Source organism: Sphaeramia orbicularis, chromosome 12, assembly GCF_902148855.1.
Source record: "Sphaeramia orbicularis chromosome 12, fSphaOr1.1, whole genome shotgun sequence".
Lineage (NCBI taxonomy): Eukaryota > Metazoa > Chordata > Actinopteri > Kurtiformes > Apogonidae > Sphaeramia > Sphaeramia orbicularis.
The window spans coordinates 59,751,247-59,768,375 of record NC_043968.1 but is presented as its reverse complement, the minus strand read 5'-3'; the positions used below and the strand labels follow the sequence as shown (position 1 = coordinate 59,768,375).

The window sequence follows — 17,129 nt, the reverse complement described above, 5'->3', positions numbered from 1 at the left end:
TAAGTGACATGGATGCAGGTCACGTCATTCTTTATATATATGTGTGTGTATATAACTTATAAACCTAAAAACCTGAAAATCATTTCATGTGATTCAAGTTGAATATATGACTCAAAAGCCACCGATGTGCTGGATTGGAGTATTTTTGATAATTCTGTAATGAACAAAAGTGTGTCATATTCAACATACAGCAGCATCACATTCAGCTTATTCAAACACTGTTACTGGTGAAAGCTGAATTGTTATTCAAGTTTTTTGGGGAGAAGAAATAACAAGTGAGAGATGTGAGATGTACCTAATATTAGTTCTTTCAGTCTGACTACTTCACAGTTGAATTTTAAGCTGAATTTCCAGTTTATTTCATCACATTTGGTTGGATGTTGCTCATTTCCAGTTTAGCAGAACAGTTAGTGTATTCTGAGTTTGCAGATGTTGCTTGAAAAGTTGTTGACACCTTCTATCACAGCTTATATTACCTACAGACGACTCACATTCCCACCTGGAAAAACAATTTCCACTTCACCAAGCCTGTATGAGTAGGAATTATGTAAGTAAAACCCATGCAACAGGTCAGGAACTCCAGCAGTACTTATCGTATAACAACTGTGTTTAACTCGAAAGTTTAAGATCAGTGTGTTTGGTTTCATCAGAGGCATCGGGAAATATGTTAAAAACGATATGAAACATGAAAAAACCTGCAAGGAAACAACCAAACCTATACATCCACACACTGACTGACCAATAGAGTATTTGCAAAGGTGGGTTGGGCGTCTGTGGCTCCAGCAGATGTGAAGATGACAAACGATCAGGACAAGAAATGTAGTAGGTACAGGTGGGAAGTGGAACTTTAATCTCTAGATCAGTGGTTCCCAACCTTTTTTGGCTCGTGATTCCATTTTAACATCATAAATTTCTGGCAACCCCAGACATTCAAAATGGAATATATATATATATATATATATATATATATATATATATATATATATATATATATATATATATATATATATATTCAGACATATATATTCCAGACATTCAAAACAGAGACTTTTTTTTTTTTTTTTTGGCTAAAATTAATTTGTTTTTGATCATGTAATAGTTTGCTATATTATGTTGCAAATAAATTTTAATTTTAGACATTTAGTCTATATAATGTATATTATTATGGATGGAGGCAGAAAAGCCAGGTGTAGATTACTGCATAAAGGGAGAATTTTATTTTCCTGGTCAGGATATGTACAGTCAGTCCAGCTTGGATTTACGAGGCTGACAATTAATACTGAACAAACAAGAACTCAAACTATGAATTATGAAAGAGCTGCAGCATCTGAAACTGACCACAATGAACATTTGAAAGATAAACAGTACCACAGTGCTTCAGTTTCAGCTTCACAGTTTGTCATGTCTTTTATGGATGGGGATTGTCTCTCTCAACTCACCATATATTTTTTATTAGTAAGGTTTTGTTTGTTTGTTTGTTTGTTTTTTATTAATTACTAGAAATTTCAGGCGACCCCATTTGAATTCCAGGTGACCCCATGTGGGGTCCCGACCCCAAGGTTGAAAAACACTGCTCTAGAAAAAAGGTTATATATATATATATATATATATATATATATATATATATATATATATATATATATATATATATATATATACAAAGAAGAACAAAGACATTTTACATGTAAAAACAATATTCAAAACCTTTATGTACAATGCAACAAATCAACAAACATAGGTATAGAACAAATGAACTGGTGTGTAAAAGAACAAAAAATGTAATGTCAAATATTTTTCCTACATAACAGAGAAAATATTTAGCACAAAAATACTCTAAACAACAATAAAAAACAATACAAATTTTGAAACATATAAGAACTAGTCTCTTTACCAGATAATAGGCACAATATATAGGAAATCATCAATAACTCATCAAAATAAATAATCAAAAACAATATATAGGAAACAATCATCATCAACTACAAATCCTCCTGGACATAAACTGTGAAGGTAAAAAAATCCAAAATGCTTCTGGTATTTTTTCTGTAAATTGACTTCACCTCTTCTTGGACTGAGTCTTACGGCCTCAAACACCCATACAGACAAAGAAGAATGACGTTATCAGACCTCATGAAAATGATGAAGTCTTCATTGTAGATTAGATACTGTCCTCTGGTTCTAAACACAGGAAAGAACAACTGGTGTTATATCATTATGTGCACAAGCAGAAGCAGACACAATAATAATAGTGGGTGCATCTGGGTTTCTATCTCTGCTGAAGGGAAATATTGATTGGATTGATTAGATAAAGCTCTTTTTTTGTATTTTAATATCCTCCTGAGACCAAGGAAAGTAAAAGATTTGTGGACACAACATAATGCAACAGTTTATTTCTGTTAGAATTATTGTTATCCTTTTTGTTGTTGTTATGTAATTTTTTTTAAGCTCTGTGATGCTGATTGATACTGGATTTATACTGATCGGCTAAAATTTGCTTAGGAGGTCAAATGAGTGGCCATTTTTGTCAAAAAAAAAAGTTGTAAGAAATGCACAGAACTGTGTTGAAATAATGCTAATACATTTGTGCACAGACTACTGATATTATTTGACAGTGGAAGTTATATTTTCAGAAATATTGGATTTTGAATAGCACGTGTATGTGAAAACTTTTGCTGGTGGACGGACGTGACATTACCCATGATGATCTGGTCAGTACCAGTACTTTATTAGTAATAAACTTATATACTTACTATTGCTAATTCTCCTCTTATTCATAAATGTTAGTATTGTGGATCTAAAACAATAACAGCTGACACAAAAACACAAAATGTGGCAGTGGACGGATGTGACATGGTTGTTACAGATCCCATCATACTGATGATACTGATGCTTCCAGAAATGATCCCTGTGCAAAAACTAGTATCAGAATTATTTATTGTATAGTTTATCATCATACTAAAGAGTAAATAACAATATAGAATTGTTATTTCTTTATAAAAATGCTTATTATTAGAAAACTGTTGATTTAAAAAGTGACATGTGACATTCTTAATGTATGTATGTGCGTAACATAAGCAGGATGGATCAGCACCATACTCCATATTGCATGGGTGTCAAACTCATTTTAGTTCAGGGGCCAAATTCAGCCAAATTTGGTATGAAATGGGTTGCACCAGTGAAATAATAACATAATTATATATAAATAATGTCAAGTCCAAACTTTCCTTACATGATGAAAATGTTTACATCTATACTGTCCTTTAGAACAATGTGAATAACATGAACAACCTAAAAGTTCTTAAATTAAGTAAGTGCATTTTTAACAAAATTATGATTCAGTTTATCATTTGCACATGTTCATTACAACTTACAGATCAGAGTGGATCTACAAACACACAAAACATTTAATAATGGGCAGAATATTGTTAAAATTACACTCCTCTTAAGACATTTCATTAGCAATTTCAAACATTCCATTTTAAATGTATTATTATGTTTATTCTGTTTTACTTGGTATTTTTATTTCACTGTTTTTAACTGTACAGCTGCTTTTATGTCTTTTAAATCTATTCTTGTATTTTAGTCTATCATTTTGCTTTTTATTCTTCTGTACGACACTGTTTCAATTGGACAGCTGTTTTATGTTTTTAATCTATTCTTGTATTTTTCTTTTATTTTTGTTTTTTCCCCTGTAAGTCGCGTTGGAAAAAAGCATCTGCCAAATGCATAAATGTAAATGTAAATTTCAAGTTGTTCATATTTGTTCAGGTTATTTACATTTTTTATGAAATGATAGTTTGTTTTATTGTAAATTTAGTGGAAAATTACATGAAATATGTTTACATTTACAGAGAAAAATTTGGAGTTGTGAGTATTTATAGGTCATTATGAAAATATTTTACTGATCTGTGTATTTTGTGAATATTTTAAGTGTAATTTTTGCATTTCATAAATTCATCCCACGGGCCGGATTGTAACTGTTGGTGGGCCGCATTTGGTCCCTGGGCCACATGTTTGACACCCCTGCCATATTGCAACCTGTAAAAATAAAAACAGGTGATATGTAGTATGTAATCTTGTAAGAAAAATTGGGGAATATAAAAGAATAGAATATTTGTTTTTCAGGTAAATTCAGTTAAAATATGACTTGGCCATTTGTGACATGAAAATATAGCATTAATTGTGATGAAACTGGACATTTTTGAGCTGAAAACATAGTTCATATGACCATCAACATGTTGCAACAGAACTGAAATGCTGTAAATGTGCATAACTGCATTTACCAACACAAAGTTCCTTTGGAGATTCATTACCTCCGCCAAGGAGGTTATGTTTTTGCCAGGGTTTGTTTGTTTGTCTGTCTGTTTGTTTGTTTGTTTGTCTGTCCGTTAGTGTGCAACATAACTCAAAAAGTTATGGACAGATTTGGATGAAATTTTCAGGGTTTGTTGGAAATGGGATAAGGAAGAAATGATTAAATTTTGGTGGTGATCGGGGGTGGGGGGGCCCACGGGGGGGTGGGGGGGGCGCAGACCAGAAAATTTCATCAAAATCTGTCCATAACTTTTTGAGTTATGTTGCACACTAACGGACAGACAAACAGACAGACAGACAAACAAACCCTGGCAAAAACATAACCTCCTTGGCGTGGGGGGGCCCACGGGGGGGGGGCATTGATCAGCCTTGGCGGAGGTCTGCGCTCTCTAGTTTCTAGTTTATATTGATTTCTTATGCACAAAGACAGAAATAAGACCTCTAAGCAAATTTTAGCTGTTATGTAATGAGTCAGATAAGGTTTGTTTTGGTTTAGGGAATGCAATGAGGAAAAAAAAAAGAGAAAAATGCTGAAATAAAAGCTGTGTTGTCCTTACATGGATGGAACCGCCCTCTGTCCAGCCTCCTCCTCCTCCTCCTCCTCCTCCTCCCTCCTCCCTCCTCCCTCCTCCTCTTCCTCCTCCTTCGTGGACCCAGTGTTTTCCACGCAGTGTGTTCTGGGCTCCAGCTGCCCCTCCTCACACTGTGCGCGGTTCCACTGGTGAAGACATGTCATTAGTGGAGCGGATCTGCAGCGGACACTAGTGCTTCTGTTCTGCACACCAACATGAATGAGATCAAGATCGCCGTGTTGGGCAGCGATGGGGTCGGGAAATCAGGTAGGACACGATCTGAGGAAGACCCGGGATGAAGGACCAGTGTATAGGACCTGAGCTCACCTGTCTGTGTGTGTGTGTGTGTCTGTCTGCAGCTCTGATCGTCCGGTTTCTGACCAGGAGGTTCATTGGCGAGTACGCATCCACTACAGGTAAGAAAATAAACACTAACATGTGATCAGAAACATCCACAGCTGAGTGTCAGTCTGTGCTTCATTCAACTGTTTTGTCATTTACTGCCAGTTTTATAGACTCTGACAATAAGCTGAGATGAAAAAAATAAAATAAAATATAACAATAAATAAAATCATAATAATAATTTAAAAAATAATGATTTAAATAAACAAATAAATAAATAAAATCAATACAAATCTCCACTTTTAGAGCTTTCAGTGTGTGATACAGTGACTGATGCATGATGGATCCATATTATGAACTCGGTTATTTCATGCAGCTCATTTCCTGCCAGAACTTAGACCAGTGTTTTTCAACCTTGGGGTCGGGACCCCATGTGGGGTCGCCTGGAATTCAAATGGGGTCACCTGAAATTTCTAGTAATGATTTAAAAAAAAAACAAAAAAAAAACTTATTAATAAAAAATATATGGTGAGTTGACAGAGACAATCCCAATCCATAAAAGACATGACAAACTCTGAAGCTGAAACTGAAGCACTGTGGTACTGTTTGTCTTTCAAATGTTCATTGTGGTCAGTTTCAGATGCTGCAGCTCTTTCATAATTCATAGTTTGAGTTCTTGTTTGTTCAGTATTAATTGTCAGCCTCGTAAATCCAAACTGGACTGACTGTACATATCCTGACCAAGGAAAATAAAATTCTAACTTTGTGCAGTAATCTACACCTGGCTTTTCTGCCTCCATCCATAATAATATACATTATATAGACTAAATGTCATCTAAAATTAACATTTATTTGCAACATAGTATAGCAAACTATTACATGATCAAAAACAAATTAATTTTTGCAAAAAAAAAAAAAAGTCTCTGTTTTGAATGTCTGGGGTCGCCAGAAATTAGTGATGTTCAAATGGGGTCACGAGCCAAAAAAGGTTGGGAACCACAGACTTAGACAAACAAAGCCCATGTTTTACAAATTCACCAACAAACAAAACATAATTCTGTGTGCAGGTACAAAATGATAGTTAGATATAGACATAGACAGGCTTTATTTGTGATTCAGATTTAAAATGTTCATCAAAATGTCATTTCAATGCAATGGCTCAGAGGGCAACAGGTATAAATAAAACCAGTATTATATGAAAATGAAATAAATATGCATATTAAAGCTATATGTCAAGTAAGAAAAACAAGTATCAAATGATTTGATATATTGATAGGATAAATTAACAAAATAATGGATTTTATTTGTCTAATACAAAATACTCCTATTAAACAAATACACAATATATTTCTAATACACCATGCTACAGCTTATTTTATGAAAAACTATTCTATAAATATGACTTAGTTGTTTATTTTAAGAATCTGTTGTATCTGATATTCTGAGAGTGTGACTGTATTTGTGGTTAATAGTTTCCACTAACCTGCTTTCATCATTGTGTTTATTAAGTTTTACTACTTCACTGTTTCGCTAAGACAGTGTTAATTGTTACCTCACTCATCCATGTCAACATTTTTTTGTATTTGTAAGATGTATTTGTTTCTGAAGCATGCTGTAGTCGACAAAATGCATCCATTTGTTTATCAAGTTTTATATTTGCAAAAGAACTCATGTTTCAAGACAAAATGTACAGAGACAATGATCATCTGTAAGGTGTTGTGGATCCTTGGTGATCACTGACATGTTCAGGGTGGCCATGGCTCAGGAGGTAGAGTGGGTTGTCCAGTAACTGAAGGGTTGATGGTCATGTGTCGTTGTGTCCTTGGGCAAGACACTTCACCCACCTAGCCTCTAGTGTCACTCACGCTGGTCTATGAATATGTGTGAATGTTCGGTGGTCGGAGGGGCCGTTTGGCACGAATTGGCAGCCACACTTCTGTGAGCTTATAGTTTACCACCAGCAGAGTTAGAATGTGAGAGTGAATGAATAATGGATCAGTAATGTAAAGTACTTTGGGTCCCTTGAAATAGCAATAGGAATCTAATCCATTATTATTATTATTATTATTGTTATTATTATTATTATTATTATTATTATTATTATTATTATTATTATTATTATTATTATTAAGATAATATATGTGTAGACTGACATGTACATGGTTTGACCTGCAAGAAGGACATTTTTGAGATAAAAACCTCTGTTTTTCAGATAAAGGATTGCTCTGTAAAACAGCCTTAACCCTTTCATGCATAGCGGTCACTACAGTGGACAGCTGTTCTCTTGCATATTCATGGGTTTTGTTGTTTTAGTTCCATATCAGCCATTATAGTGGACGATTATGCATCATCCCAAACACTGCAATTCATACCATTACTATACCTTTGCTGTCCTTGATAAACCTGATCTGCACAAACATGTTTTAGTGTAAGTCAATTGCTAATTGTTGTTAGGCTGTGACAGTTTTCTTAAACAAAAAGGTTTTTTTTTTTTTTTTTGCATATCATCTCCATGAAGTGAGTAACAACTAGTATTAGAGTACGCTAAAATGTGAGAAAACGGCATTAAAAATGTTTTTATGTCATAGTTTTCATACAGTATATCACATTCTAATGATGGGTTTTAAATAAATGTTTCTTTGCTTCAAAAATTAAACACATGGTGTCCAGCTGAGTGGACGTTTTTGTAACTCCATGAAAAATAGGTTCATAAAAAAAATTGAATTGCATTGTTTTTTTCACACCTAAAGAGGAATAAAATCACTCTAGAAAAAAATATTGACTAAGGTTCTCATAATTCATGCATGAAAGGGTTAAAAGTGGGATAAACTGTTAAGCATCTCTTTAACATTGGCACCAAAACTCTGAACTGAAACCAGGCCTGTCAGTAGATAAAACATCAGTATGTCCTTTGTCCGTCTATACTGTGGTCATTTTTTCCTTACACACACACACACACACACACACACACACACACACACACACACACACACACACACACACAGATCTAGCATTGCCTACGTCAGTCCTGCTTCTGTAAATATTCACATTCGTTGTTCTGTTTGTTCATTGATGGCAGGTTTCTGGAGTGTGTTTGCTGCTTGTTTTTCTTCTGCTCTCTTTATCTAAGGCTTTTATCACAGATTCTTGTGTTGTGACACGCACTCTTTATGACGCAGCTACCATATACACATCTCTGCATTTTATACATTTTGCATTTTGTTTTGCACCTTAGCATAAACCATGTGTTAAAGGTTTGACCTGTGTAATGTTTTAAAGCTTGTCAGTTACTGTGTGGTCTGCATCTATTCTTCACTGCCCTCCTGAAAAGCTACCTGCCCTCCAAGGAGAATGACTCACATTAGTCTGTGATAATGGCTCAATAGGCCATTGTTACCCTGAGAATAATCGAGTTTCATCTGAGCGTGTTCACTTTCACTGTTTGGCTTGTGCCCAAACCACATTAGCACAGAGGGACGGCTTCATAATCTGCATTTCCTTCGGCCTTGTGCACATGATTAGAAATGAATCTTTCTCTGCAAAACATAGAAGTGCCTGCAGTGAAACTGTCATAGAGAATAAGTGCAGTTGTGGTCCCATTAGTCTGTAACACAAACACAGGCCTCTTTCAGGAAAATGGAGCTGTTATAAGAAGGGAAAAACAGGTATTTGGTTAATTGCAGGTTCAAACCTCCAACTGCTGAAAAGTCAAAGAAAAATGTTTTTGTTTTTTTTTACCCCCTTTGAATTGTGCCATCATTGTGATGTCTGCCAGTCAAAAAGATAGTTTTAGAAGTCCAGAAAATTGAAGTTTGTGTTAAAATTGTTGAAGTATCAGACTGAAACCATGTGAATATAACAACTGCACACCCAAATGTTGTGGAGGTGACGTCATCATAACTGTGTCTCTCCATGATTATGATTGACATGACCAGACTCAGAGTGATTTTTACCTCTTATGATACTTTTTTAGATTGAGGTAAAATGCACAAAGGCAGTGGGCATTTTGGTGTTGGTGACGTATTTGATGTGAGCGGAGAGTCCAGCTGTTTAACACAAAACTAGATTTTCTTGGCTCATAAAATTACCTGTTAAATTGGGAAAAAAAAAATGTGTACGTGGTTTATGTTTTTTCTGAAGTTATGCATCATGGAGCACACAAAAAGGGGCAGGGCTTTGTCCATCTATTGTAAGAATTTAGGTTTGATAAATGCACTAATGACAGGAATTATCGTCCACTTGCCGCCTGATTAATTGAACTTTCTGAGCTTCTGTTTTTGCAGAACCAGAACTGTTACCATTATAGTTTCACTCAAACCTACACTGTATATTGTTTAATTTGAAATTTCTTCTTACTCGTTTATTCTTTACCTTACTCATTTATTTATTTTATTCTGTTTTATTTTATTTTTTACAGCTTCTTACATACTCCATGTTCTATGTATGCACCAAACCACTGAAGCAAATTCCTACTAATGTGAACTGTGTTTACCTACATGGCAATAAACATGATTCTGATTCAGAATAAAACATATTTTAAAACATACCGAGAAGCTGCACCAACCACACTACCAAATGATTTACTTAAACACATAAACTGTATCATTTTACCATGTTAGGAAGCTCACCCATTACCCAAAAAAGACTGAAATCCAATAGGTGATGGTGGCTCCATTCACTTTTTAATACATTTCAAAGTTTCAGACGCCATCATTTTCAATACATATTTAGTTTAGTTTATTAGTTTGATCCCCATTAGCTGCTGCACACCACGGAAGCTACTCTACCTGGGGTCATTAACAACATAAAAAATACAAAGCACCACAATTTCCCGCAACTCACTCTAACAGGTTGTACATACACTCAACACAACAACACGAAAACCAAAATTCAACAACAAGCACACAATGCAAAACAATTACAGTAACAATAATAATACCAACAACGACAGAAAAAAAGAATAAATAAATAAACCCAAGAAACAGAAACAACTGGAAAAGCACTCAGAGAGCGCAGACCTATGCCAAGGCAGATCAGCCCCCCCCCCCCTCCCCATGACCGCCAAAATTTTATCATTATTATTATTATTTTATCATTTGTTCCTTGTGCCAGTATCAACTTTTCCTGAAAATTTCATCAAAATCTGTTCATAATTTTTTGAGTTATCTTGCCAACAGACAAACAAACAGACAAACCCCAATGAAAACACAAGTGTTCAGAGAATGCAAACCTCCGCCAAGCACCCTGAACAGTGTGCATGTGTGGATCGACTGTTTCTTTTTAAATTAAACAGTTTCAAGGTTGTTCTATACAGCAGAAGAAGTTGAAGCTTGGCACCAGTCATGTGTATGTCAAATTATATTAAATTCCAATCAATATTTGTTGAATTATAATGAAAAATGTGTCGTAAATGGGATTTTCAATGTTAAACTGAAATGTCCACATTCCACAGTGGACGTGGACAATTTTGTGCCAGATACAAGATATTGTTATACGAGCTACGGGTGGATCAAATTGGAGGCTAATCAGAATTGTTTTGAATTTTTATGAATTTTCAAAAATTGCTCAATGATGGGAGATAGGAAAATTTGAGATTTATGACCTTGCTGTGACCTTGAACTTTAGCCTACTTGGCCCAAAATTTAATGGGTTTGTCCCAGGGCCTAGGCCTGTCTGTGGGTAAAATTTGGTAAAGATGATTGTAGTGGTTTTCTCATAAAGTTGCTAACAAACAAACAAACAAACCCGCAAACAAACAAACACTTGGCGGAGGTAAAAAAAACCCAGAACAGCTCCACAACAAACAAAAGAAAAACAAACCATCTAGATGATGTCACTGTAGGATGTGCAGCAGCTCAGACAGTTATTCTTGGGTAAATATGAAAATTCTCAACCTTTTTAAAAAAACTAACTGCTTGAATTTCTGGAATTAAAAATTGTGGCAGTGTATTCCACACCACCATTGCCCTATATTTCACACTGTGACTGATGTGACAGATGAAGTGACAGGCTGTAAACTCTGTGCTGTTCTTTTTCAGAGTGCATCTACAGGAAGCGTCTGTCTGTGGATGGCAGACACATCAACCTGGAGCTCTATGACCCCTGCACTCAGGTCAGTTCACAGATTCACATGGTAAGAATGATATGGTACATTACTACGGTGCCTTGTGACACAACCATCATCTACTGTGTCGCCATCTCTTCAGGTCACAGAAGGACCAAACACCCATTACTGACAGTGAATTGGCCGTGTAATAGGTTCATCTGCTTTTACTGAAACGACGTCACATGACGCATAATGTTATGTAGTGTCACATGAATTGACATAACACGCTCCCTGTAGTCATGCATAAAACATGTGAAACAGTCTAAATATAGACTTCTGCGTGCACTGCAGCATTGATTAAAATACATGGGTTGTGTGACAGGTCTTTGTGTTGGCCACTCAGAGTCTAGACCTGCAAAACATTACCGAGTAGAAAGTGGTGGCACGACAGTATCATTAATCTGAGTTAGCAGAGGCATCCATTCATCTGAGTTACAGCAGAAGACATATAATGTTTGTTATTTCTGGGTCAAACTTATCCGTATCAGTCTTTATGTGAGTAAGTATGCCATGTGTGGAAATGTCAGCTGGACCCATACAGTGGTGTGCAAAAATATTAGAACACTTGTGAAATCTTCTGATTTGATAAGACAAACACGATTTAGAAGCAAAATCACATGACGACAGGAGGGGATAGTGGTGCGTGAATGGATGAACCCCTCCCACTTGTGGTAGTTTAACTCATATTTCTTATCCAGTGCGAATTGGCCATTAAGATAAATATGTCCTGTAGTGAAGTGGCATCACCCCACAAGCCCATGTAAAACTAATCTAGTCCCAATACTGCTTATGTCTTCTACCTCTTCATGTTAGGAGCTCAGCTTTGTGAATAACTTCTATCTTCACCAGGATCTAGGCCACTGTTTTTCAACCTTGGGGTCGGGACCCCATGTGGGGTCGCCTGGAATTCAAATGGGGTCGCCTGAAATTTCTAGTAATTGATAAAAAAGAAAAACAAAAAACATGCTAATAAAAATATATATATGATGAGTTGACAGAGACAATACCAATCCATAAAAGACATGACAAACTGTGAAGCTGAAACTGAAGCACTGTGGTTCTGTTTATCTTTCAAATGTTCATTATGGTCAGGTTTCAGATGCTGCAGCTCTTTCATAATCATAGTTTGAGTTCTTGTTTGTTCAGTATTAATTGTCAGCCTTGTAAATACAAGTTGGACTGACTGTACATATCTTGACCAAGGAAAATAAAATTCTCACTTTGTGCAGTAATCTACACCTGGCTTTTCTGCCTCCATCCATAATAATATACATTATATAGATTAAATGTCATCTAAAATTAATGTTTATTTGCAACATAGTATAGCAAACTATTACATGATCAAAAACAAATGAATTTTAGCAACAAAAAAAAAGTCACCGTTTTGAATGTCTGGGGTCGCCAGAAATTAGTGATGTTCAAATGGGGTCACGAGCCATAAAAGATTGGGAACCACTGATCTAGGCTAAACAATAAAGAGTAAATCTAAATGAATAAAGAAGAATGATGATTATCTGATCCTCAGCTTCAACACAAGGGATAATACTCAAGAAAATCTGACCCTTTGCACAACACAATTTGTGATGAAGTCCATAGATTTTCTGAGTGATGTAAAGATGAAAATGATTATGGTAATTTCATTTCCCGTGATATAGATATGTTCCACGTTTGATATAATTTCCGTGTTTAGATAGCATCTCGAAGCTTTATCAGTGGAGGACAACAGTACACCAGTGTGCCGTCTGGTCTGCTGGATCAACAATAAAGCACTGCATTGTATTCTGAGCAACTTGTTCTGTAGATTTGTGAAATTTGGTGCTTTTTGTCAAGTGTTTGCAATGTTCTGGCAATAAAGGATTGTTAAAGCCAGTGAACCATCTGGGTTCTTCAATCAGGAACTAATTTTCACACTTTGTATTGGCCGATACAAACCTTTTTACATTGGCATATTTTGGACATATCACACACTTCTGATTGCTGACTAACAAATAGTGCAGAAACTTCATTTTAAATGTCATATGTAGGATCTAATAGCAGAATAATCCCTGGTACTACAATGTTCAGCACTAACAAAACAACATGCTTCCTCTGGTTTTGGTTTGTTTTTGTGGCCACCATAGGAGAAATTGGGATGTACTTCTGTGATTGGCCACTAGATATCACTAAATGTCACACACTGATGCAGTCATGTCAGAATAAATCAATGTTCTTCTCTGTTTTCCAGTCGTGTGAGGGGAAGTCCACATTAAATGACCAGATCCACTGGGCTGACGGTTTCATTGTGGTCTATGACATCAGCGACCGCTCCTCCTTCCTCACTGCCAAAGCCATACTGCACTTAATCAGAGAACTCCACATGGGAGCTGCCAAAAGGTACACAAGTAGACCACATACTGGAGCATTACTGCACACACACATCTGAACCATCCACACGCACAGGACAAACCTGGAAAAACGCTCCTTTTTTTTGCAGCCAAAGTGTGTCATTACATTAGAATAAAGGTGGACTGGTTAAAGAAGAATTCTAACAATGTCACCATTAAGAAATGATATATTGCTGTGGTAATAATTCATTCTTCACAAAACAAATATACTGACAGTCAACAGAAACTTTGAGGTAGAAATGTCTGCATATTTCTACTTGTAGGGGGGTTGTAATTATTCATTGTGGATTTATTGATGACTTAGTGCTCGGGTAGTTGTGATAATGATGAGTTGTCATGTTGTCACGGTTCATTGCACACGGGTTGGTCTCTTTGCAAAAGTGGACCAAATACACATTGAGCAATACTCAGTGGGGATCTGCACAATTTGAGGATTGGTTTTGAAGGCCTGTATAAAGGCCCAAAAAAGGCCACCATTGTTAGTCCAGTGAACGGCATCATGCCACGTCTATCACGTGAACACCGTCTCCGGGCACTGGGTATGGTGGAGGCCGGTTTGAGCTCCAGTGATATAGCCAGGCGTATGTATGGGCTGTTCCCAACCCACAATCAGAAACCTGGTTGAACGCCTCAACACCACAGACTCTGTTGACCATAGACCGCGTCCAGGCCATACCTGGTATTGACTGTTGTGACTTTGTGTTTGGCAGGTGCCGTTTTCTTTTGTTAAGGTTTTGTTTTGAAATTATTTTTGAAACTTTAGATTTTTGTTTCTGTATGCCAATGTCCTAAACAAATGATTCATATGAAAAAAATTCCAGTTTAGGGTTTCAAAATAAAAATTATGTCGAAAAATATGGTCTCAAAGTTTTCATTGACTGTGAGTGTATTTAGTAAATATTTACTGATTAACACATTTCCAGCACTACTCCAAATATCAACCAATAAAGAGCATATAAGTTGATTTTGCATCCAGAGAGATGATTTTGTGTCAAATAAATGTCTGATGACACATACAAAAGATCTTTTTCCTCGTAAAAGGCTTAAGTTTGACATTGTAATATTAGACACATTGCCCTATGAACATAAACTCATCATGTTTAAATCCAGTTGGTTCTGTATCTGTGTTTGAACAAACTACTTCTAGAAGCAGCACATGTGAATATGCTTCATTACAATTTAGGCAATTAAGTATGTAAAAGATATATATTTAAAAAGCACAAAAAAGGTCTGTTGGTGTGAGTAGCTTCTTTCCCACAGCAGTCATTTTAATGAACAACAAGTGGTGCCAGGCACAACACACCCACACCTCACATGTATTGTAGCTTATTTTGGCATCGATCCAGCTGATGTCAACATGTCTATGCATGTGCTGATGTCAGTATGGACAAATTTTGGCCAATATAAGTTAAAAAAAAATGTAAGTTTGACCTACTTTTTTCAAAATATAATCAGATTTAGTCTGGGTCACTGGCAATCTATAAACCCAATTTTGTATGAATTCAACCAATAGTTTTGCTGCTAAAGCGTTAACAATCAAACAAAGAAACAAACAGAACCAAAAACAATACCCCTTGCCTCCCTTTCAGGGGGTGGGGTAAAGAACACTCTCCCTTGATATCCCATTTGCACAAAAAAAATGCACTAAACTGTACAGAAGTTCATACTGTGTCCGTACGCATATAACGTTTATATGTATATAGAGTTTCTTTTAATCTTGTTTTACTTCCTACATTTTTTATTATTTCTTGTATTTATGATTTACTAGAGAGATCAAATCTACCAGCAAAGAATTCCTTGTATTTGGTTGAATGAAGATGATTCTGATATGGTGTGTTTGTGCTCTGCTCCTGGACTTACAGGGACCTGGACTCGCTGGTGTTTCTGGTGGGTAACAAACAGGACCTGTGCCACATCAGAGAGGTTCGGCGTGAAGAAGCTCAGTGTGTGGCCTCAGAGTTTCGCTGCCAGTTCTATGAGCTGTCAGCTGCTGAACACTACCAAGAGGTGGCGCTGATATTCTCCAAGATGGTGCACAATGTCAGCCTAGGCAGCAAGGCCAAGGAGCGCAGACGGCGGCCCAGCGGCTCCAAGTCCATGGCCAAACTAATCAACAATGTCTTTGGCAAAAGGAGGAAATCTGTGTGAACTGCTGTCAGTCTGGACTGTGATGTACACCCATTGCTCAGCTTTGTATTTTTTTATTGTGTTTGGCGTGGCTAGCAGTTAGCACCGTTGTGATGCCTCTGTGTTTGAAGAGATGTTATTATGATAATTCGCAGCACTCACCCACTGAACCAGTTGCTGCTTTTTTTCCCAGTAAATCATTGTTCTGCACTTGGAGAGCATTGGAAACATCTCATGAGAGACTCGTCCTGCTTCAGAAAAAGCTCTGAACATAAAAAAATAGAGGGTTGCGCCCTTTTATGTGGACAAACAGATAAGTCTACATTGTACCGATTGACATAAGTCTGTCTGATGTGACTTGGGGATTTGTCTTTAATGTGTACTGAGTTTGTGTACCTGGGATATTATTGTCCTATCTGTGACAAAATAAAACTGAGACTCTAACACCAGTGACTCTTGACTTGAATACAACATTTTTTTCCCTCACTAGCTTGTTACTATGAACAAGAAGTATACACCAAGCAACACCCTCTGGGAATTAAAAGGCGTTGTACAAGTGCCAAAACCTGCATTTCTTTGATTGACCACTTGAGGGTGTTTCCATACCTGAGTCAGTCCTCATAAACCCCTTTATCAAAATAGACAAATTTCCAACAGAAATACACATGTTTACGGCCTAGAAAAAATAGTCAGATGCAATATATAAGAAAAAATACCTTATGGTGTATGCTGACCATGAAGCCCATATAGTTTTGTTTTGTTTTTTTTAAACACAGTCCACACTCTGCTTACAAAGGTACTGCAACACTTGGATCCCTTTGGTAAGGAAACTTTCATACCGATGGTCAAAAGAGTCACCAAAGGCAGATACAACCATTATTTGTCTGATATGATTTCCCAGACAAATATCTTTTCACACTGAGATGCAGATAATAGTCACCAGATTTCAGTGTTGGGCAAATTACTTTTAAAAAGTCATTAGTTATAATTACAAGTTACTTTCCCAAAAAAAGTTATTGAATTAGAAATGGAATTACTCCTTCATAAATGTTTTTAGTTACCAGGGAAAGTAATTATTGCATTACTTTTTTGAAAAGCCTTCGAATATGTAAAAGGAAACTGATGTTTGAGCGTTTTTCACGAGCTAATTTCGTACAGCAGACAGGTACTTCATACCATGACTGAGGTGAGGCTGGGGTCCACCAGGGCCCAGCTGGGGTCCACCAGGGCCCGGCTTTTCCACCACATAAGCGCATGTCTGCATTTATAGGAAGAAGATGCTCC

The 17,129-nt window shown here is 36.5% G+C and overlaps 1 protein-coding gene across 1 annotated transcript; it reads left to right on the top strand.

Moving 5' to 3' along the window:
• The first annotated feature begins 4,950 nt into the window (after nucleotides 1-4,950).
• On the top strand, nucleotides 4,951-16,298 carry rergla (RERG/RAS-like a). The gene is made up of 5 exons (XM_030150933.1): nucleotides 4,951-5,153; nucleotides 5,246-5,302; nucleotides 11,267-11,340; nucleotides 13,559-13,707; nucleotides 15,581-16,298. The coding sequence occupies exons 1-5, from the start codon at nucleotides 5,102-5,104 to the stop codon at nucleotides 15,864-15,866; spliced, it is 618 nt and encodes a 205-aa protein (XP_030006793.1). The 5' UTR covers nucleotides 4,951-5,101; the 3' UTR covers nucleotides 15,867-16,298.
• The last annotated feature ends 831 nt before the right edge of the window (nucleotides 16,299-17,129 follow it).

Coding starts and splice junctions, on each gene's coding strand:
- rergla (XM_030150933.1), top strand. CDS start 5,102: ATGAATGAGATCAAGATCGCCGTGTTGGGCAGCGATGGGGTCGGGAAA. Junction 11,341..13,558: donor TCTATGACCCCTGCACTCAG/GTCAGTTCACAG, acceptor TCTGTTTTCCAG/TCGTGTGAGGGGAAGTCCAC. Junction 13,708..15,580: donor CACATGGGAGCTGCCAAAAG/GTACACAAGTAG, acceptor CTGGACTTACAG/GGACCTGGACTCGCTGGTGT.